The 16,753-nt window shown below is 40.3% G+C and overlaps 1 protein-coding gene across 6 annotated transcripts in view; it reads right to left on the bottom strand.

The window, feature by feature from the left end:
- Window positions 1-16,753, bottom strand: part of LOC140546207 (receptor-type tyrosine-protein phosphatase mu-like) — a 220,226-nt gene that overhangs the window by 161,268 nt on the left and 42,205 nt on the right. For all 6 annotated transcript variants that reach the window (XM_072669429.1, XM_072669431.1, XM_072669433.1 and 3 more), the window contains exon 2: window positions 12,287-12,409. In XM_072669429.1, the coding sequence (XP_072525530.1) occupies window positions 12,287-12,409 (123 nt within the window). The remainder of the gene's footprint in view (window positions 1-12,286; window positions 12,410-16,753) is intronic.

Below are 16,753 nucleotides of genomic sequence, written 5' to 3'. Positions count from 1 at the left end.
CCTGCGGCCTGCCATGGTTACACTAATTTACCAAGTGGCCCCTGCTGCAGGCAGGCTCGCAATACACTTGCTTAGGGGGTTGATGCTGGAGTTTATTTCAGGAAACGTGGCATCTGAGGTTTCATTAGGCCTGACTGGACTGCTGGGTGGGCTCGTCAGGCTAATGCCACAGCTAATTAAAAACACACACTCAGAGAGGAAAAAGAAGAACATCAGAGGAAAAAATATCTGTGCGCTGCTGTATTATCAGACAGAAATGTAAATGTAACATAGCAAGTTAAGGGGCTCAAAGAGTCATGTATAAGATTCGTATAACAGAAAAAATACATAATGGCACTTCATATTCAATGACACCTTTGTCATTTGGCAATGGCTGCTATTAGCAAATCTTCATTCAGGTATAAAGGCACAGATATGAAAGTACGAAAATGCAATATGATAAAAAGTACACTGACATTAACAAAATAATAGTATGAGTACTGCATGCCCACCCCTAATTCAAATTTTTTAATGATGAAATATTGTGATATTGCCCACCCCTAATAGAATTTCATGCTGTGATATAACTAAGAAACAGTCGTTCTAATCAGATGCAGAATTGACAATGTCAACTACAAAATCAACCCTAAAAGAAGGTTACAATTCTCAAAAAAATATTTTAAAATAATTTCTCTTCATCCACTTTGGAAACTGTTAGGCTGCTGGACCTAACAATAACTCACAAGAGTATAATGTACACAATAGAAAACAGTGGGAAGGTGATGAATAATTAAAATGAATAGTGAGTATTGATCAAACTCAACTCCAGGGAGAAACAATATTCTGTTTCATTTTTCACGCTCATGTAGATGGCAGATGAAAAGAAAAAAGTGCTGTATTATTTGTGAGAAGGAAGGAATGTTCGCCATTAGAGCTCTGTATCACCTAATTTAGTTCACAACGACACCAAACTGTCCAGCACTAATCATCAAAGTCTATAGGGTTGGGAGGGGGGCTGTATTTAGATTCATTATGGCTTGAGTGATAGTTGGAACGAGGGATATAATTTGCAGTAATGACTGGAGCTCATTATTTCGCTCGCCGTTCAGGTCCTGAACCCTGTGAAAATCATTATGTGGTGGAAATCAGAATGAAGGGCCGCTCTTTAGACCCAAAACCTCCAGGTCTCATTTGTTAATAAAACCGGGAGAGGTCACACTCGGGGAAAAGCCTGCCAGCCGCTCGCAAATGTCAACGAAGACAAGGCTATTCTCACATTCTGCCACCAATCAAAAATACTCTGACTGCGAGGTTAGGCAGGTGATGTGAGGGAGCCGTGGCCTCCGCTCAATTTTCCCTCAGACCTCTCTAGAACTTTCTCCTTCTCACTCTCCTTGTCTTTTGAGAAGAAGGAAATGAGAAAAAATAACACTTAAAAGTCTGGTTGCGCTCCCTGTGCAGAATTTGCAAAATAGCTGACATTAAAAAACATAATAAAAAATAATTAATAAAATGTTCTCAATTCTGTCACTCTCGCACAGAAATGATAGTTGAGAAATATATGTGCAGAGAATTTAGAGAAAAGAGATGTGCTAATTTTGGCTGGTGTAGCTTGGAGCTAATTGGCCAGAGAACAGTCAGAGTTAGACGTGTCATGATATCATTAGCTTAACGCAGCACCCACACGTCTTGAAGCGTGCTAACTTCAATTCCATTATCAGTGGCATAAATTAAACCAAATTCTTTAGCCTAAGCTTGTTTATTCTAAATGCCTTATTGCTTCAATAAGATCCTCCCTCACAAACAGAAAACAGGGGCGCTGGGACACTCGAGGTTGGTCACCGTCATGAATTCCGATTATGAGAAAATGCGCCTACTGCCGCTGTGCTACTTGCCCCGTAATCATATAAGAGGGTCTTCCTTTAACCCCTTTGACTTTCTTCCAGTTTACCAAGCCGAGCAAGTGCAAGTTGTGAACGCACCGAATTCAATTAGCTTATTTCTCACATCATGACTGTGGCTTTCCCCTTCCTGAGAATCACACGTTTGTCTGATGTGATTGAAATTCTGATTTAATTTCTGGTGTCCTTCAGCCCTGTTACCTCGCGTGCCCTTTCAACATCAGGACAGGAGCTTCACTTCTTCGGGGGATGTGCAACACCGAAGGCCTTTTGCTGTGCGAAAAACACAAGCAATGTATGGGTCCACAGAAGGGGGTAAAGCAAAGCATTATGCAGAGTGCTTAATTCAGTTAATGAGGCTGAGAAAATGAAAAACTAATTCCAAGTCAAGACTTCATTAAAAAAGGGGGAGTTTCACTGTTTTGATCTTGAGAGACAAATATTCTGGATTTCTGGGTGCCAGAGAAGGAGATGCAATAAAATTTGGTTTGGAAATGATACTAGAAAAAAGACGCATTCCTTAGAGATAACACACACAAATAGTAATTGCAATCTGAAAGTAAAAAAGACAAAATGCTAAAGAGGTTACATCATGCTAGACACAATCCACATACACTGCCATTTAAAAGTTTAGAGATACCTAGTTTTTATAAGCAAGTAAGTAAGTAATACAAGTAAGTATGGCATCATGCTAATAGCAGAATAATATTGGTATCACAGGTAACTTTTGGAAAAATTATCAGCATGTTTAGATTCGACCAGTATTTCAAACTGATATTTGATGATGTACTCTAGAACCTCTAGGTAGTCTTACATTTACACAGTACATTACACGGTTTTCCTTCTGCTGTAAAGTTGCCATTATAGAGATCAACAGATATGAACATGACAAATATTAGAGAAAGTGTCTGTCTGCTGCTTCGAATTCCCATTTAAGTGCATCCATACAAAGGAGTGTGTTTTCATTGTCACTCTGCAACCCTTTAATATTTCACAGAATAACCAGATTTAATTTTATCAATATCACATGTAACAATACACTAGAGACTAGAGACAGTGATTTTTGGGTACTGATCGTCTTTCAGCATGATCGGCTGATTTGCCAACAACCAGGCAAACTTGGTAATGCTTCATCATGCAGGGTTCAAGGCAAATGTACTCACTGCACTGGGCTGAGTGATGTACTCCTGGGAGGAGAATCCAGTTGGTGTTTAAAGTCTTAACTCTGCTTTTTCCACAAGGCACATTCGTTTTTGAGACAGATATGGATCAAGGATTTCAACGCTAGCTTTTATGGGTTTTTGCAACTGTGAGAACATGTCCATCTAGTAGTTGAATGCAGAAATGCAGTCCTATGACCTCACACAGAGCTGCAGCAACTGGATAATATGGATAATATAATCTGACCACCTCTCAGGCTCACCCGCCTACATCACATATTTGGTCTGAAAGTCAGCTAATACGATACACAGCCATATGATTCCATCTATACCCGAGTACTACCTTAGATATAATGCACCACTCTTTCAAGCAATTAAACCTATCAATGTTCAATCCTCTTTTGGCCCAAAAGATTTTCAACAGCGAAGAAAATATTTGGTCCCCAAATGTGGATATAGAGTGTATACATTGTAAAATACAGTACAGTACTTTGAATGATCACTCCTTTCAACCTCTGTAGAAGAATCTCCACTCTCCCACCTTTACTCCTGGCCTGAACAAAACTCTCCACGTCAATTATAAGCAGAATTTATTCCTGCTTGCACACATATTTATGCGCAGTCATTTGCAAGCAAGACAATAAGCCATTCAGCCTTAGCTAAGATTGATATAGTATTTAGCATAATAGAGCGTGGGTGAAAAAAAGCTAATTAATCCGAGCTGGAAGACCTCTGTATCCCTCATGCCCTGCCCATTATTCCCCACAAGACTCCTCTGGGGAACATAGGCCCACAGCACTGCTGCTGCCAGCCTACAAAACTACTCACATCCCTCCAGCAGCCGTGAGAGAGAGAGAGAGAGAGATGACCAGAGCATGTTTGAAAGAGAGAGACAAAGAAAGAGAGAGGGAGAGAGAAAGAGGAGAAAGAGAGAGAGGGAGGCTAGCAACGGCCATTGCAGTTCATTCCAGGTTTTGCTTTAAACCAAGGTCAGATTTTAGCACCACTCTTTAAATGGAATAGCAACGAAAAAGCGTTCTTCATGCGGTAGACTCATCTCTGCATTTTAGCAAGTAAAATAACTACCAATTACTGCCATTTGTTAGAATTCTGCACCAACAAAGCAACCAATCATATCCTCAATGCCTGTCCCGACCTATATCCTTTAGTAGGAAGTTGCCTTGGTGCATTGATCTGGTCAGAGTTTAGTTGTATCAGATCTAAGTAATGAGGATCGCAAGGAAATTTGAGCAGCCCACCAGCTGCTCTTTCTGCGTTCGCCATAGCAATGTTATCCAAGGACTGTGCTGCATTTTCCAGAACAAAATACAATTGCTTTTGACCAATTAATGTTTTGTGCACTCCTTGTAGCTCCACCCATGTGTTCTTATTCAGCACACTCAGTACCCCAAGGGTAACCAAAATCAGCAATCAGCACAAGGTCTTAGGTATAGCTTGTCAGTAGAATAATTACAAAATGTGATATAGTAGATCTGTTGCCATACCATGCCATACTCCACTGTGAAGAGCTACACTGCCATTAGAGCTACACAGCGTCCAGACGTTTGTCGGTACCTGCTCCTCCAAGTTTTCTTCTAAAAGCAGGGTATTAATAGGAGAGTTCGTCTCCGCTTAGCTGTAGCTGATCTTCTGGGAAGACTACACTAGACGTTGGAACATTACTGTGAGGATGTGATTACACCCACATAAGTAATAGCAAGGTCAGGTACTGATGTTGGATAATTAGTTCTGGACCATAAGTGCCATTCCAGCTCCTCCAAAACGTATTGGATGAAGCATACCAGATAATGCAGAGATACTGCTCCACATTGCAATACTTTGGAGCTTCAAACTGGCTGACGCCTGGCATTGGACATGGTGACCTGAGGTTAATGGGTGGCTGCTTCAGAGCGTCTAGTCCAAGCGCCAGTACTTTTCTATGATTAGCTTCGATTAAACAAGCTGTGTTTGCACAACTGACTTACAGTGTAGATATTATATTAGGGTTTGGAACTTAACTCTGCTCCACAATCTGTGCTTCTTCCCTATCTTCCATGTTCCATGAGTCTTTGGTAGCAATTATCTGAGAACTCTCTTGGTGCACAAACTTTTGGTGGTCCAAAATTAATATTGCTTAAAATGTTGAAAATGATGTTTTATCTTTAACTTGATGGCTTTTGGAGTTTATGTTCTACTCACTGAACTGTTTACAGTAACAGAAATGTTTGCCCAAACTTTTGCATGCAAACTTTTGCTATGATTTAGGGAAAGTGGAAAAATGTTGCTAAGGCCATTAGATGCTGAGAGAGGAGGGAGTAATAAGAAAAAAGAAGAAGAGACAAGTGAAGGAGAAAAAAGATACAGAGACAGTGTACGTGTAAGACGAGGTCAGTGCTTGTTGAGGACGGCAAGGTAAGCAGACGAGGAGACCAGCAGAGGGGTGTGTGTTTGTGAGGGATCTCTTCTTAGGCTCATCATATAATGGGGCGTGTGCCCATGCATCCCAAATAAGCTCTACTGAGCTGCCTTCCATCAGCCAAAGCATGCAATCGGATCCCAGCCCTCCGACAAACAAGCATCCACTCAAGTCTCGTGCTCCCTCCACTTAATAAGGCTTCTTTCAGGCTCTGTCATTTGGTGTGTGTGTGTGATCTCTCGTCTCCAGGGTGCAATGAGAGGCTTCGGCAGTTCCTTTGGCCTGTGCTGATATACTTGCACAGCAGATGTTGTTCTTGATGCTTGCTTGTTGAGCATGTTCAGATAAATCAACAGCAGTTCAGAAGTTCAGAACTTCTAATCCTCTTTCAGTTGAAAGTTTCATTTTCAGTTGGCCTGAGTGAGAAATTTAGCTGATATTAACATTCCATGGATTTATTCATATTGGCAATCAAACAAAAAACTACAATCATTTCTCTTCAAATCCAATATGAATAGAAAACAGTACTTTTGAAATTACAGAAATGACTAAGAAGACCAAAAACAGTTATTTGGAAAGACTTGTAAAGATACAATTAACATATTGTAAGTTGCGCTGTATAAGAGAATCAACTAAAAGCCAAACAAGTAATGTCAACTCAAAACACAAACAGCTTTTTGCTTAAAGTGATGATCAGGTATGGCAACCCATATCACCAAACAGAATTAGTATCTCCTGATACAAATATAGGTTGTTATTTAAAACAGCATCACTTTTTCACAGTTCCTCTTTTTATATTGCATTTGAAGAGACAATACTGGTGCTTTTTCACCTTGACTTCTGCCAATGCATAAATCTGTGGAACTTGTAAACTGTGAAATCATTAAGAACTTGCTTACAGATAACTGTTTTCTAGGTCAGCAGAAATCCACTGATAAATATCATGTCTTTAAATGCTTTGAGTAAGTCTTAGCTTAATTTTTTAATCCAATGTATAATATGGACATATAAATGTGTACAACTATTTGTTACCAATTAAAAACTGGAATATTTGTCTATCGAAAGTGTAAATTGAGTTTAATAACTGAAAACTGAAGAATATTGTGAATTGCATTAAAGTGTTCCTACTTACTGCTGGCTTGTAGCAATACATGCAAATGCAGCTTTGAAAAGTAATGCCAAAATTCAGATGTTCCAACTTTTGCTGATTACTTACAAACCCTGTGTCTGTATAAAAGCTGAGCGTCAAACAGACTGTGTTACTGAACTCTCTACCGCAGTAAAGTTAGACAATACTGCATGTCTGTATTGCCATCATAATGTCAAGAAAAAGGCAATAACAAAGAAACACAGATCAAGCATTCTAACTCCTAAAAGTGATCAACTTTTCTTTAGGGAAATTATAAATAGAGACTGTGGTGAGAAGCGTTTACACCACCAACAGACTCTTTGACGCTGAAGAGGTATAGTACAGGAAGAGGTCTGGCTGACCCAAATCCACAACAGCATGGTCTGAACTAGCAAAACGAAGAATATCAAGACTTCACAGTTGGGAGGCAGCACAAACACAAACATAGAAGAGATAAATAACAAAAAGCAAAGCTTATAGGCTGTGTCGCTTAGCCAGTATTTGACGTAAATCCACATCTACAAAACAACAAAAAAGAAGACTGAGCTGTCATAACTTACTCTAATTTAAAAACAGAATGAATCTTAAAGTCTTTTAATAAGTGAAGCTTACATGTTGCCAAACAGCCAGTCAGATCAATATGAGTGTTATGAATGCATATTCCGTAATGCAAGAGCTTGATTGATCTGCTGGAGCTCACAGCCTGATGCTTTGATCTATGATCATGAGAGTTCCTCCAGGGCATGTTAAACTTTTAGCCCATCACGCTCCCGAGTGCGGCCGTGTTGGGCAAACAGCAAGACCCGGGGCTTCCGGAGCCTTCTGCTCGAGCGGTAATTGCCGTTGTTGACAGCGGAGGGGCTTCTGTGATTCAGAAGCTAGTCATGACGAGGCCAGACGGGTACAGGCTGGCACTGGTGACAAATCGCACTGGTGGGGGAGGGTTGTGTGTCTGTGTTCACGAGCATTTGTATGGGGGTATCTGAGTGGTGCTTATTCAAGACAGCACACCACATTACACACAAATACATAATGACTAGATGGAGTTTGTGTTTGTGTGTGTGTGTGTGTTTTGTTTATAATTTGTGGCAATATGGTCAATATGCTCCCTAAAACTGACTAAATTAAGCCTGTTTGTCTTTGTGTCGTGTGCGTATGTGCGTGTGGGTGCAAGTCTGTAGCTGTCTTGCTTGCTTATGACTCATGTCAACACGGTGCAGACTTAGAAAAAGCACAAACAAACAGTTCTTAACCTTTAGAAGTCTGGAGATATCACGGATGTTTGATATAATACATTAATGTAATTATGTATGTAACCATGATTTTCCTAAATCATATAGTCATTTAGACTTCATAATATAATGCTCACTATTGTACTGCACAGCATATTCTGCCAGATGCAGTGGTACAAGGTACTGACTTGGCAGGGTGTCCAAACGTTTGCACATGCCACAATGTATGAGTTTGAGTTAATGAGTTTTATTGATTATGGCTTCATTATTTTAACGTAATATTAACAAATGTCATGATATGTTGATGCACTTGCCAGTAATATTTTATTACTTCTATCAGTACTGCTCAGCACTATGCAGTTCAAAACCAGAAAGTCACCACTTCAAATCCTTGGGGATGGTGCATGTCATGCTTTATGGCTGCCCTCCCCCTGTTAACACTACAGACTACACTACCCAGGATTCCACACATCACCTTGTCACAGTCACATGCTCCCCGTCAGCCTATCATGGACAGTTCTCCCGCTTTGTGTCACCAGAGTACTAATTCAGCGCACCTGCGTTATTTCCTTGTTTTTGTACTGATACCCCTTTGTTTTGTTTAGGTTTTCTGGCTGTTTTTTGGGTTTGCCCTTTTTGCTCTGTTTGTCAGTTCTTCCTTGTTAGTATAGTAGACAGTATCTCTGCCTGTCACTCGGAAGACTAGGGATTGATTGTCCCAAGGAGGGAGACAAGATTTTTGGGGAGGTTGTGGCTCAGCAATTACAGCAACAGGCTATTCATGACAAGGTTCAGGGTTTAATACCTGGGCTCGACAAGCTGACACTGTAGAGTTGTTGAGCAAGGCCTTTCGACCTCTCTGCTCCCCACCGCAGTTCCGGGCATGTGTGCGCACCTGACCTTATCCTTACCTAATCCTTATGCAAATTTTGTGATGCTCCCAAACTGGGTATTGTTATTCAGTAGAAATGACCAGAAAACTTCTAACACAGTAACAAAGCATAAAATCACCTTAAATTACTCCAATTTACATAACAGATTACATTTGCATTATGTACTGACAAGATTTTTTAATCTTTTATTGTTTTAATAGCCAAAATGCTGAAAACAACTGACCAAAAATTGTAAAATATCCACACACTTACTAAAAGTTTAGAATATGTACTTTCAACAAAACTCAGAACAGAACTGCGTTTGATTCAATGAGTTACCACTGAGAGACTGTAATTAAAATATAAAAATCTGTTAACATTGACAACTACAACTTCTCTCTCACTTTCTCTTCCTCCATTATACTGTCCACTCAGGAAGTGTGACAGAGAGCGAGAGATGTGTTTTCATGTCCCTCTGTGATGTCCTGAAGGGGAGATTAGGGCCTTGACTGCCACTGAGGGCAGTGGCAGAGAGTGCCCAAGCCAGAAACTACTAATTACCTACAAAATTCAAGAGGCACGGGGGGAAGAAGACGACCCCACTTGCCAGACGAGAAAGAGGACCCAGAGGGGCTGGCATAATCGCATTCTCATGCAAATGACCGCTCCTGGGTGATGGGTCCGCTTGAAGATGTTATATAGGGCTGAGTCGAAAGTGTCAATTTGTAGGCCAGAGTGGGGCAATGGATGGCATTTTAGCTGGACACACACACACATATAAAGGGGCTTCATTTTGGCAGGCCATTTCTCCTGATCTGCAATCACACAGACACTCAGCAGACACAAATATATGCACAAACAAGAAGGCAGACTTATAGACACAAGCTAACAGCTCCACAAAGTAACAGGCAATCAAAGAGAAAGGCAGCTTCGTCAAAATTAGTGTAGACTTCTTATTAAAATCTACAGCTACTGCTAAAGTGACTCCTGCTGTTAGTCAGAGTGAGAGAGCGAGAGAGAGAGAAAGAGAGAGAGAGAGAGAGAGAAAGAAAGAGACAGAGGGAGGGAGAGGGATGCAATCTATCTGTGATGCAGAATGTGTGTGATTAGGCATCAGATTTAAGAGGAAAACAATATCTATTCGTTTAAAGCCCTATCCTTGTTATGATGTCAGGAAAAAAAAACACTTTCTCCATTTGTTTAATTCCGTAGGTGCAGCCAAGTCTGAGCCAGCCATCCCTCCTCATCTCAAATCAAATGAAAAGCGATCAATGCAACATTAAAGAGAAAGAGAGACAGACAGAGAAGGGGGGGGGGGGGTTAAGGAGGAAGACAGAGTGTAAAAGAGAGTGAGAGTGAGAGAGAAAACCTAAAATCATCATAAGAATTTTAATGACTTAGAATAGTAGTGCTACTATTTGTGGGAAAAACATGGTTTAATGAAAAAATAGGTTTCCTTATTTTATATACAAATGCATTACCAAACACGTTTTCCTAGCAATCCTGATAGTGTGATAGCTACTATACCAGCGCCAGCCATCTCACTTTAAGGCCACTGATGCCTCTGTTCCTGAAGTCAGAACTGTATCATTACTGTGTGAGAAACAGTGACAGATGTGGTTATTGTGTTGCTTTTTTTATTATTTACTTTTTATCTCCAGCAGGTATGAGCTTAACAACACAGCTGCATTTTACAGAACTGTGAATATAACAATATGATGTAAATATATTCACACTAACAGATCCTCTTATGACAGCTGGCTGTGTTTGCCAAGAACTTTCTCTCAGCATTACTTTATGAAGACCCAGCAAGCACAATTAAGGGATATTCAGATCTGTTGGTCAAGGCACAGCACGCCTCTTGTGGAAGACTTTGGCCTAGGGGGAACTGCTGAGTTTGATAAGAAATGCTCCCCAGTCATTTGGACTTGTATGCCTTTATAAAAAATAAAAAAATAAATAACCAATCACCTCATATTTTAAATGCTGAAAAAAAGCTTTTGTTTTTAGGCTGTTTAACTGAGTTGCCCCTTACATACACGCTTTAGTTGGTGTGAATCTACTGCTTCTGCAGAATAGGTGCAATCTTATTGCATCCTAAGCAGTTAGGCAGGACCTTTATGAAAACATCACAGCCTACTAAAAATCAATTGCACATTTGAGTATATGGTCATTTAGACATGGTAATTAAGGGGAACTGTGAAAGTCATGGATCTGGACAATTAAGAAATCTCTCAAATAGGACATCTCGTATGCCCCTGCCACATATAATAGCAACAGATTGGCAGGAAAATTTAGCTGACATAGGAGCGCTGTTTTAAAGCACCAAGTAAGCGGACACACGTCATACTGCTAGGCCGCCCCCCCATTGCTCGATGTTCATATCTCTTGCTACACCATCCTGAGCATCTACACACACTTGATGCCACATGTTTTGATGAATTTTGATGATTATAATATAAAAAACACATCAGTGTTAACAAACACTGATCACACATCATGAGGCTGGTTAGAAGGCAACTGCAGTTGACCAGTAAAGGAAAAGAGCTTGTGTAGAAACTGTCTCACAGACAGAAAAGGCAGTGGCATGTACATCCTTTACAACACTACGCAGCAACTTTAATTTAGCCAATAAATGATTAGGCCGCATTGTTTACAGTTTTGAGTGGTACGTGCTTGGCTGTTTCATCTGCAATTACAACATCTTGGCACTGTCCCTGTGGCCTATGGTGTGTCGTGTCCGCAGCTAGTATAGTACCAGTCAAATGTTTGGATCCAACTCTCAAAGGTTCTGACACGCTTGTTTTTCTACATTGTAAGTTAACATTGAAGAGATCAAGACTATGAAGGAACAGATGTTTAACAGGTGTAATTATGCAGTCATTCCAGGCTACGTAAGGGCTATTTCACCAAGAAAGAGAGTGATGGATGTGTCAGATGACCTGGCCTCCACAATCACCCAACCTAAACCCAACTAAGATGGTTTGGGATGAGATGAGAATGAACTACTTCAAGACTGTTAACCATCAAACTGATTTGAACACCAGACACTGATCATTAAAAATCTGTGGATACATCTTAAACATGTTATACAGCCAAACAACCCAAAAATGTATGTACTGCAAGAAAAATATTCCTAGCTTATAGCTAACTGCCCACGAAAAGTGTAAGCTGTAATACATGCCAGTACCGCCATTACTGACTTCGTAGGGTGTCCAAACTTTTTACACGTCATAAAGTTGCTATTTTATTTTGTAGTTCGTTCAGATCAATAAATATAAAGCAATTGTGCTTTAATACGTGCATGTATTACATATCTTTTTAAAGCTTGCTGCAGATGTCACGATCACTTCTTTGCACTTGTACCATTGACAATGTACATAATTTAGCCAGGACTGCTGAGCTCTATGTATGCAACTGTATTTTGGAGTTCTGTCAGGTATTCTTGTCACATTATTTTTTTATTTTTTACTGCAAACTTAATATCAACTAAAACTAATAAATAATGCTACATATATTTAAATGATATTTAAAAAAATTGATCAAAACTGGCAAGCACTATTTATGTATATAGCTATTTGTGTGTCTAAGGCTCACCAGGAGGCATCCATTGGTTTGCTGAAGGCTTTTCTTTGGTGTTGGCCTGCTCCCACTCAAGGTCGTCGTCTCGTCCCTGGCTGTAGCCGCACGCGCCGAATGGCTTCTCGAAGCTGCAATCGCCTGTGACAAAAGGGAAAGGAATTTAGATCGCTGTAGCATTTTCCATTAACTCATCCCGCAAATGAATGAACACATAAATTATGTTCTCTCCCCCCCCATCTCTTTTTCCCTCCCCCCCACCTCCGCCTCTTTCCTTCCTCTAATCCTGGCGTTCATAATGCAATATGCCAAACAATGAGAGTGGCTTTAAGTGAGATGGAGAGAGGGATGGGTGCGCCAGATGCACAGCAACATATATTACCATCATTAGGCGCGCGGCAGGCCAATTCCACAATGACAGAAATGAAGTGTCCAAACTCCATCATCGTTAAGCGCCGTGCTCCTGCCGCGCCATCGGGCATAAATTTGATTCATTTTCGCACCAGCATGTGACCAAACTTCCCTCGCCGATCATCTCGCGTTTAGCTCTCATCTATCCTAATCCTTCCCGCGGGACGCACACACACAAACACCCGCAAACACACAGCTGCAGAAACTCAATGGGCTGACATAGTTCAGAACTGGCCGCATGTGAGAACACACACACACATATACACATACAATATGTATGTAATAGTGAGCATCTCCAGTGTTGGAGTAGCATTATTTCATTATTTTAATATTAGTTGAGGGAAGCAGGGAATACAATGGAAAAGGGTGTTCAAAAACCCTATGGCCTGAGCATTTAGAGATAAAGTGAGGAATTCAGATCTGTTCCAAAAGGACAGCTGTGTAGTGGACAGTGTGACACTCAATTCTTTAGCTTATTCTCATTTAGTGCATTATTTAAATGAACCTCACTTCAGATTAGAGGGTTTCAGCTTGATTGCAGCTGTGTCTAAATCTGATATCAGGAAGCAAATTATCTTATTGGCACTCTCGAATATACATATATATATATAATAAAGAGGGGTATAAGGCCCCACAGCACTGGGCTGTGGAGCAGTGAACTGACTTTTTTAGGGTGCTGGAGCTCCAGCTGATAAGTTAAGGAGGCATTTTAGATCTATAACTAATCATTGATTATCAGTGCCTGATCTCACTAATGCTCTCGTGGCCGAATGCCATCAAATCCTTGTTTTCCAAAGCTAGTGTAAGGTCTAGCAGAGGAATAGAGGCAGTTACTGCAGCAACATGAAAACAAACTCCCTATTATTACCCTTAATTCCAAAAGCAACTCAGGAGGAGCAGGTGTCTGAACTGCTTGACATATAGTGTAAATACTGTGTATGATTCCATGGTTTGTGTTAGGGCCCTGTTAATTATATGGATTGACCAACCAAGGTCATGGGTGTGAAATTCCTGTTTTGCAACAGCAACCTTGTCTTATGTAAAATTGAGTCTGATGTAAATAAGAACATCAGAAGGACATGCCAGTTTCTAACACAGTAAAACAAAACACCATACCAATTCTTGCAAAAACTCCTTTTCTGAATAGGTATATAAGTGGTTTACCACATAGAGATTACGAGAAATGCCTAAATGGGAAATAACTTGGTCATAAAGACCACCATGCATACATTATCACATTACGATTAAGCTGCCACATACAAAGGCTTGTAGAGGTTTTACTGTAATTGAGATTCTGTGTTGAAAAAATGCTTTTAAAAGCTGAGCTGGGCTTAAACTGAACACTTGAAGAAAAGGCCTGCAAGACACAAACAAGACCATTTGATGGCTTGTTGCAAAACTACCATGATGGGCCATTACAGAAGAGCATCTTAAACCATAAACACGCAGAAGAGAGCAGGTGCAGGGATATGATTATTGCCATGGTTTTAACCGCGTCACTTAAGAGTCCGGGGGAAGGCTTTTTCCCCCCTTGCAGCTTTGCGCTAAGTGCATTCTGAATGACCTTAAGACAGACCCGAAAAATTACGCACACTCCAGAGCAAATGGAAAATAAAGGTGAAATGCATCAATATTTTAAGAAGCCATGCACAAGCTCATAATAAATCCACGCAAAAGCAGCAACATGAACACATGCACCTCTTAAGTCTTAACCTTGCTGGTGCACAGTACACTCATTCACCCACATTCACATACAACCCCACTCACGCAAACAACCCAAAAAGTGGAGCTTTCGCCCTTTCAGGGCTTTGCAGTAAACACGCCAGTATCAGCATGCCAGGACCAATCCGTCATCACCTCTGAAGCATAACGGCTGCTGTAGCATACGTGTGGTGCTCTGTCTAAGTGTGTCTGTGCGTGAACTGTGCTCTTTGTTTTTCTGCCTTCATCTTAGAGATGACATTTACAGCAAATGGTCAAATGAGTCTGCAAATGAGCCCTAGTCTGCTCTCATACACACAAACACACACACACACACACACACACACACACACACACACACACACACACACACACACACACACACTATACCACACAGCATCATTAACACCTGGCCTGTCTCTCCAACTAATGGCATTCTAGTGAGTGTGGATTCAATGGGAGTGGAGGTATTTGTGAGTATGTGTGTGTGTGCTTGTATATGTTTAAAATCCTAGAGTTACCTGGAGATAATTTGTATCTTTGTCTAAGATTGGGTTTTCACACCCTTACTGTACGTGTTTTGGCTGGGTTTTAAAAAGGCAGGCTGTTAGCTGATTACTGATTGATACCTCCTATTGTCTGCTTCCACATTCATGCGCATACTGTTGTCTGCTGATGTATTCGAGCCCCTTGTCTGCTATGAGAGCGAAAGAAGATTTAGGAAGAGTCTGTGAAAAGAGAGAGCGATAACACTGGTAAATGGCCTCATCTTCCTTTCTAACTGCACTGCCGGGGACATTGGAGGTAGCAATAGAAGCTCCTCTATCTGACAAAGACATGAAGGTTACAGTCCAAAAAACCCTTCCAGCAGAGCGTACAGTTGCATTATGCCTGACCCACACTACAGGATAATCTGTCTGATTTTAAGGCTGATTCCTGACTATCACAAAAATCCCCTGATTTCATTGTTATCATAAATGAAGATCCTCCCAGATTATCCTGTAGTCCAATCTTTTCCCAGAGCAGTCATGCAACACCTGATCGTGAACTGTAAAGATGAAAAATGTTTAATATTTATGACTTAGTATTCTGTAGTGTGGGGTGGATGCCTTGTGGGAAACACGACTTTGACCTCATGCCTGAAGGACTGTCAACCAACAAGAGCAAGATGTCTTACTATTCGTCTTTACCTTATATGTGCAAAGCACATAGCTATGTATGCATGTATTCATGCATGTGTATTCACTTCAAGCTCGTATTGGAGTACATTTAAATCCTAGTGACTTCTTCTTTTCAGCCAGAGCTTTATCCACATCTTTTTCTCTTAACAATGACAATGTTCTTCAGTGGTTTTCCCAGGCACCATGATGAAGTCCACATGATAAATCTGAAGAAACTGTGTAATGCAATCATGTCGACCTCGGCCAGAATCTTGAAGGAATGTTTCCAACATCTTGTAGAATCAAAGACATGAAGAACTGAAGCTGTGTTGGGAACAAAAGGAGGCCCTAGCCTAAAGTGCTCAGTCAGTGTAGTTTTTCATCTGTTACCTACAAGTGTATGCTATGCTGTCAGATATTGGACGAAACCATTTTAAATACACAATGAATCACTGACATCACAGAAGCAGAAGACCTTGTCTTGTAGCTGCTATGGTTCATGTATCTGTTTACACTAGGGCTAACGATTCATTTTTTAATGATTAATCTACCAATTCTTTTTCCGATTAGTCGATAATTCAAACTGATGTTTAGATTACTCTGAATTATTTCTCCGAAATGATGAAATCCTTAAATCTTAAATCTTCTTTTCTTAAAAATGTAGTAAGGGCACTATTCTGTAACAAAAAACACTTCAGTGTTAACAGCTTTACAGTAAAACATACAATTTCAACCATGAGAGATTAAATAATTAAAGTAAAAAAAAAGGGCAAAACATTTAGCAATCTAATAAAATAAATAAAACAATGGAAATTCAAGTCACTTCCCAGAGGAACACTAGTGCAAGTTTTACAGTTCAAAATAAAATTATTGTACAGTACTTTCTGAATATTTTTGGAATAATTCTGTTTTGTGTGTTATATTAAAACTAGTACAATCTTAAAGAATATTATGTGTGTGTGTAGTATTTGTGTACTAACACAAGGGGCAGTGGAACTGATGACCCTGCACTGTGGGGGGCTCAGAAGCACGAGAAAAACGCATAGCCATCCTAGACTTACTGTATAAAATGGTTAAAGACTCCGCTCTGACTGGACTTTTAGAGGCACAAATGACACATAGCCAACACACCTCACAGACAAGCTTAGGTTATTCTTGGGTAAATAGCAAAGCATTTTTTTAAGTAGCTCTGGATAAGAGCGTCTGCTAAATG

The sequence above is a fragment of the Salminus brasiliensis genome, chromosome 23 (genome assembly GCF_030463535.1).
Source record: "Salminus brasiliensis chromosome 23, fSalBra1.hap2, whole genome shotgun sequence".
Lineage (NCBI taxonomy): Eukaryota > Metazoa > Chordata > Actinopteri > Characiformes > Bryconidae > Salminus > Salminus brasiliensis.
The sequence above is the reverse complement of the archived record's forward strand: the minus strand, read 5'-3'. Positions and strand labels throughout refer to the sequence as shown.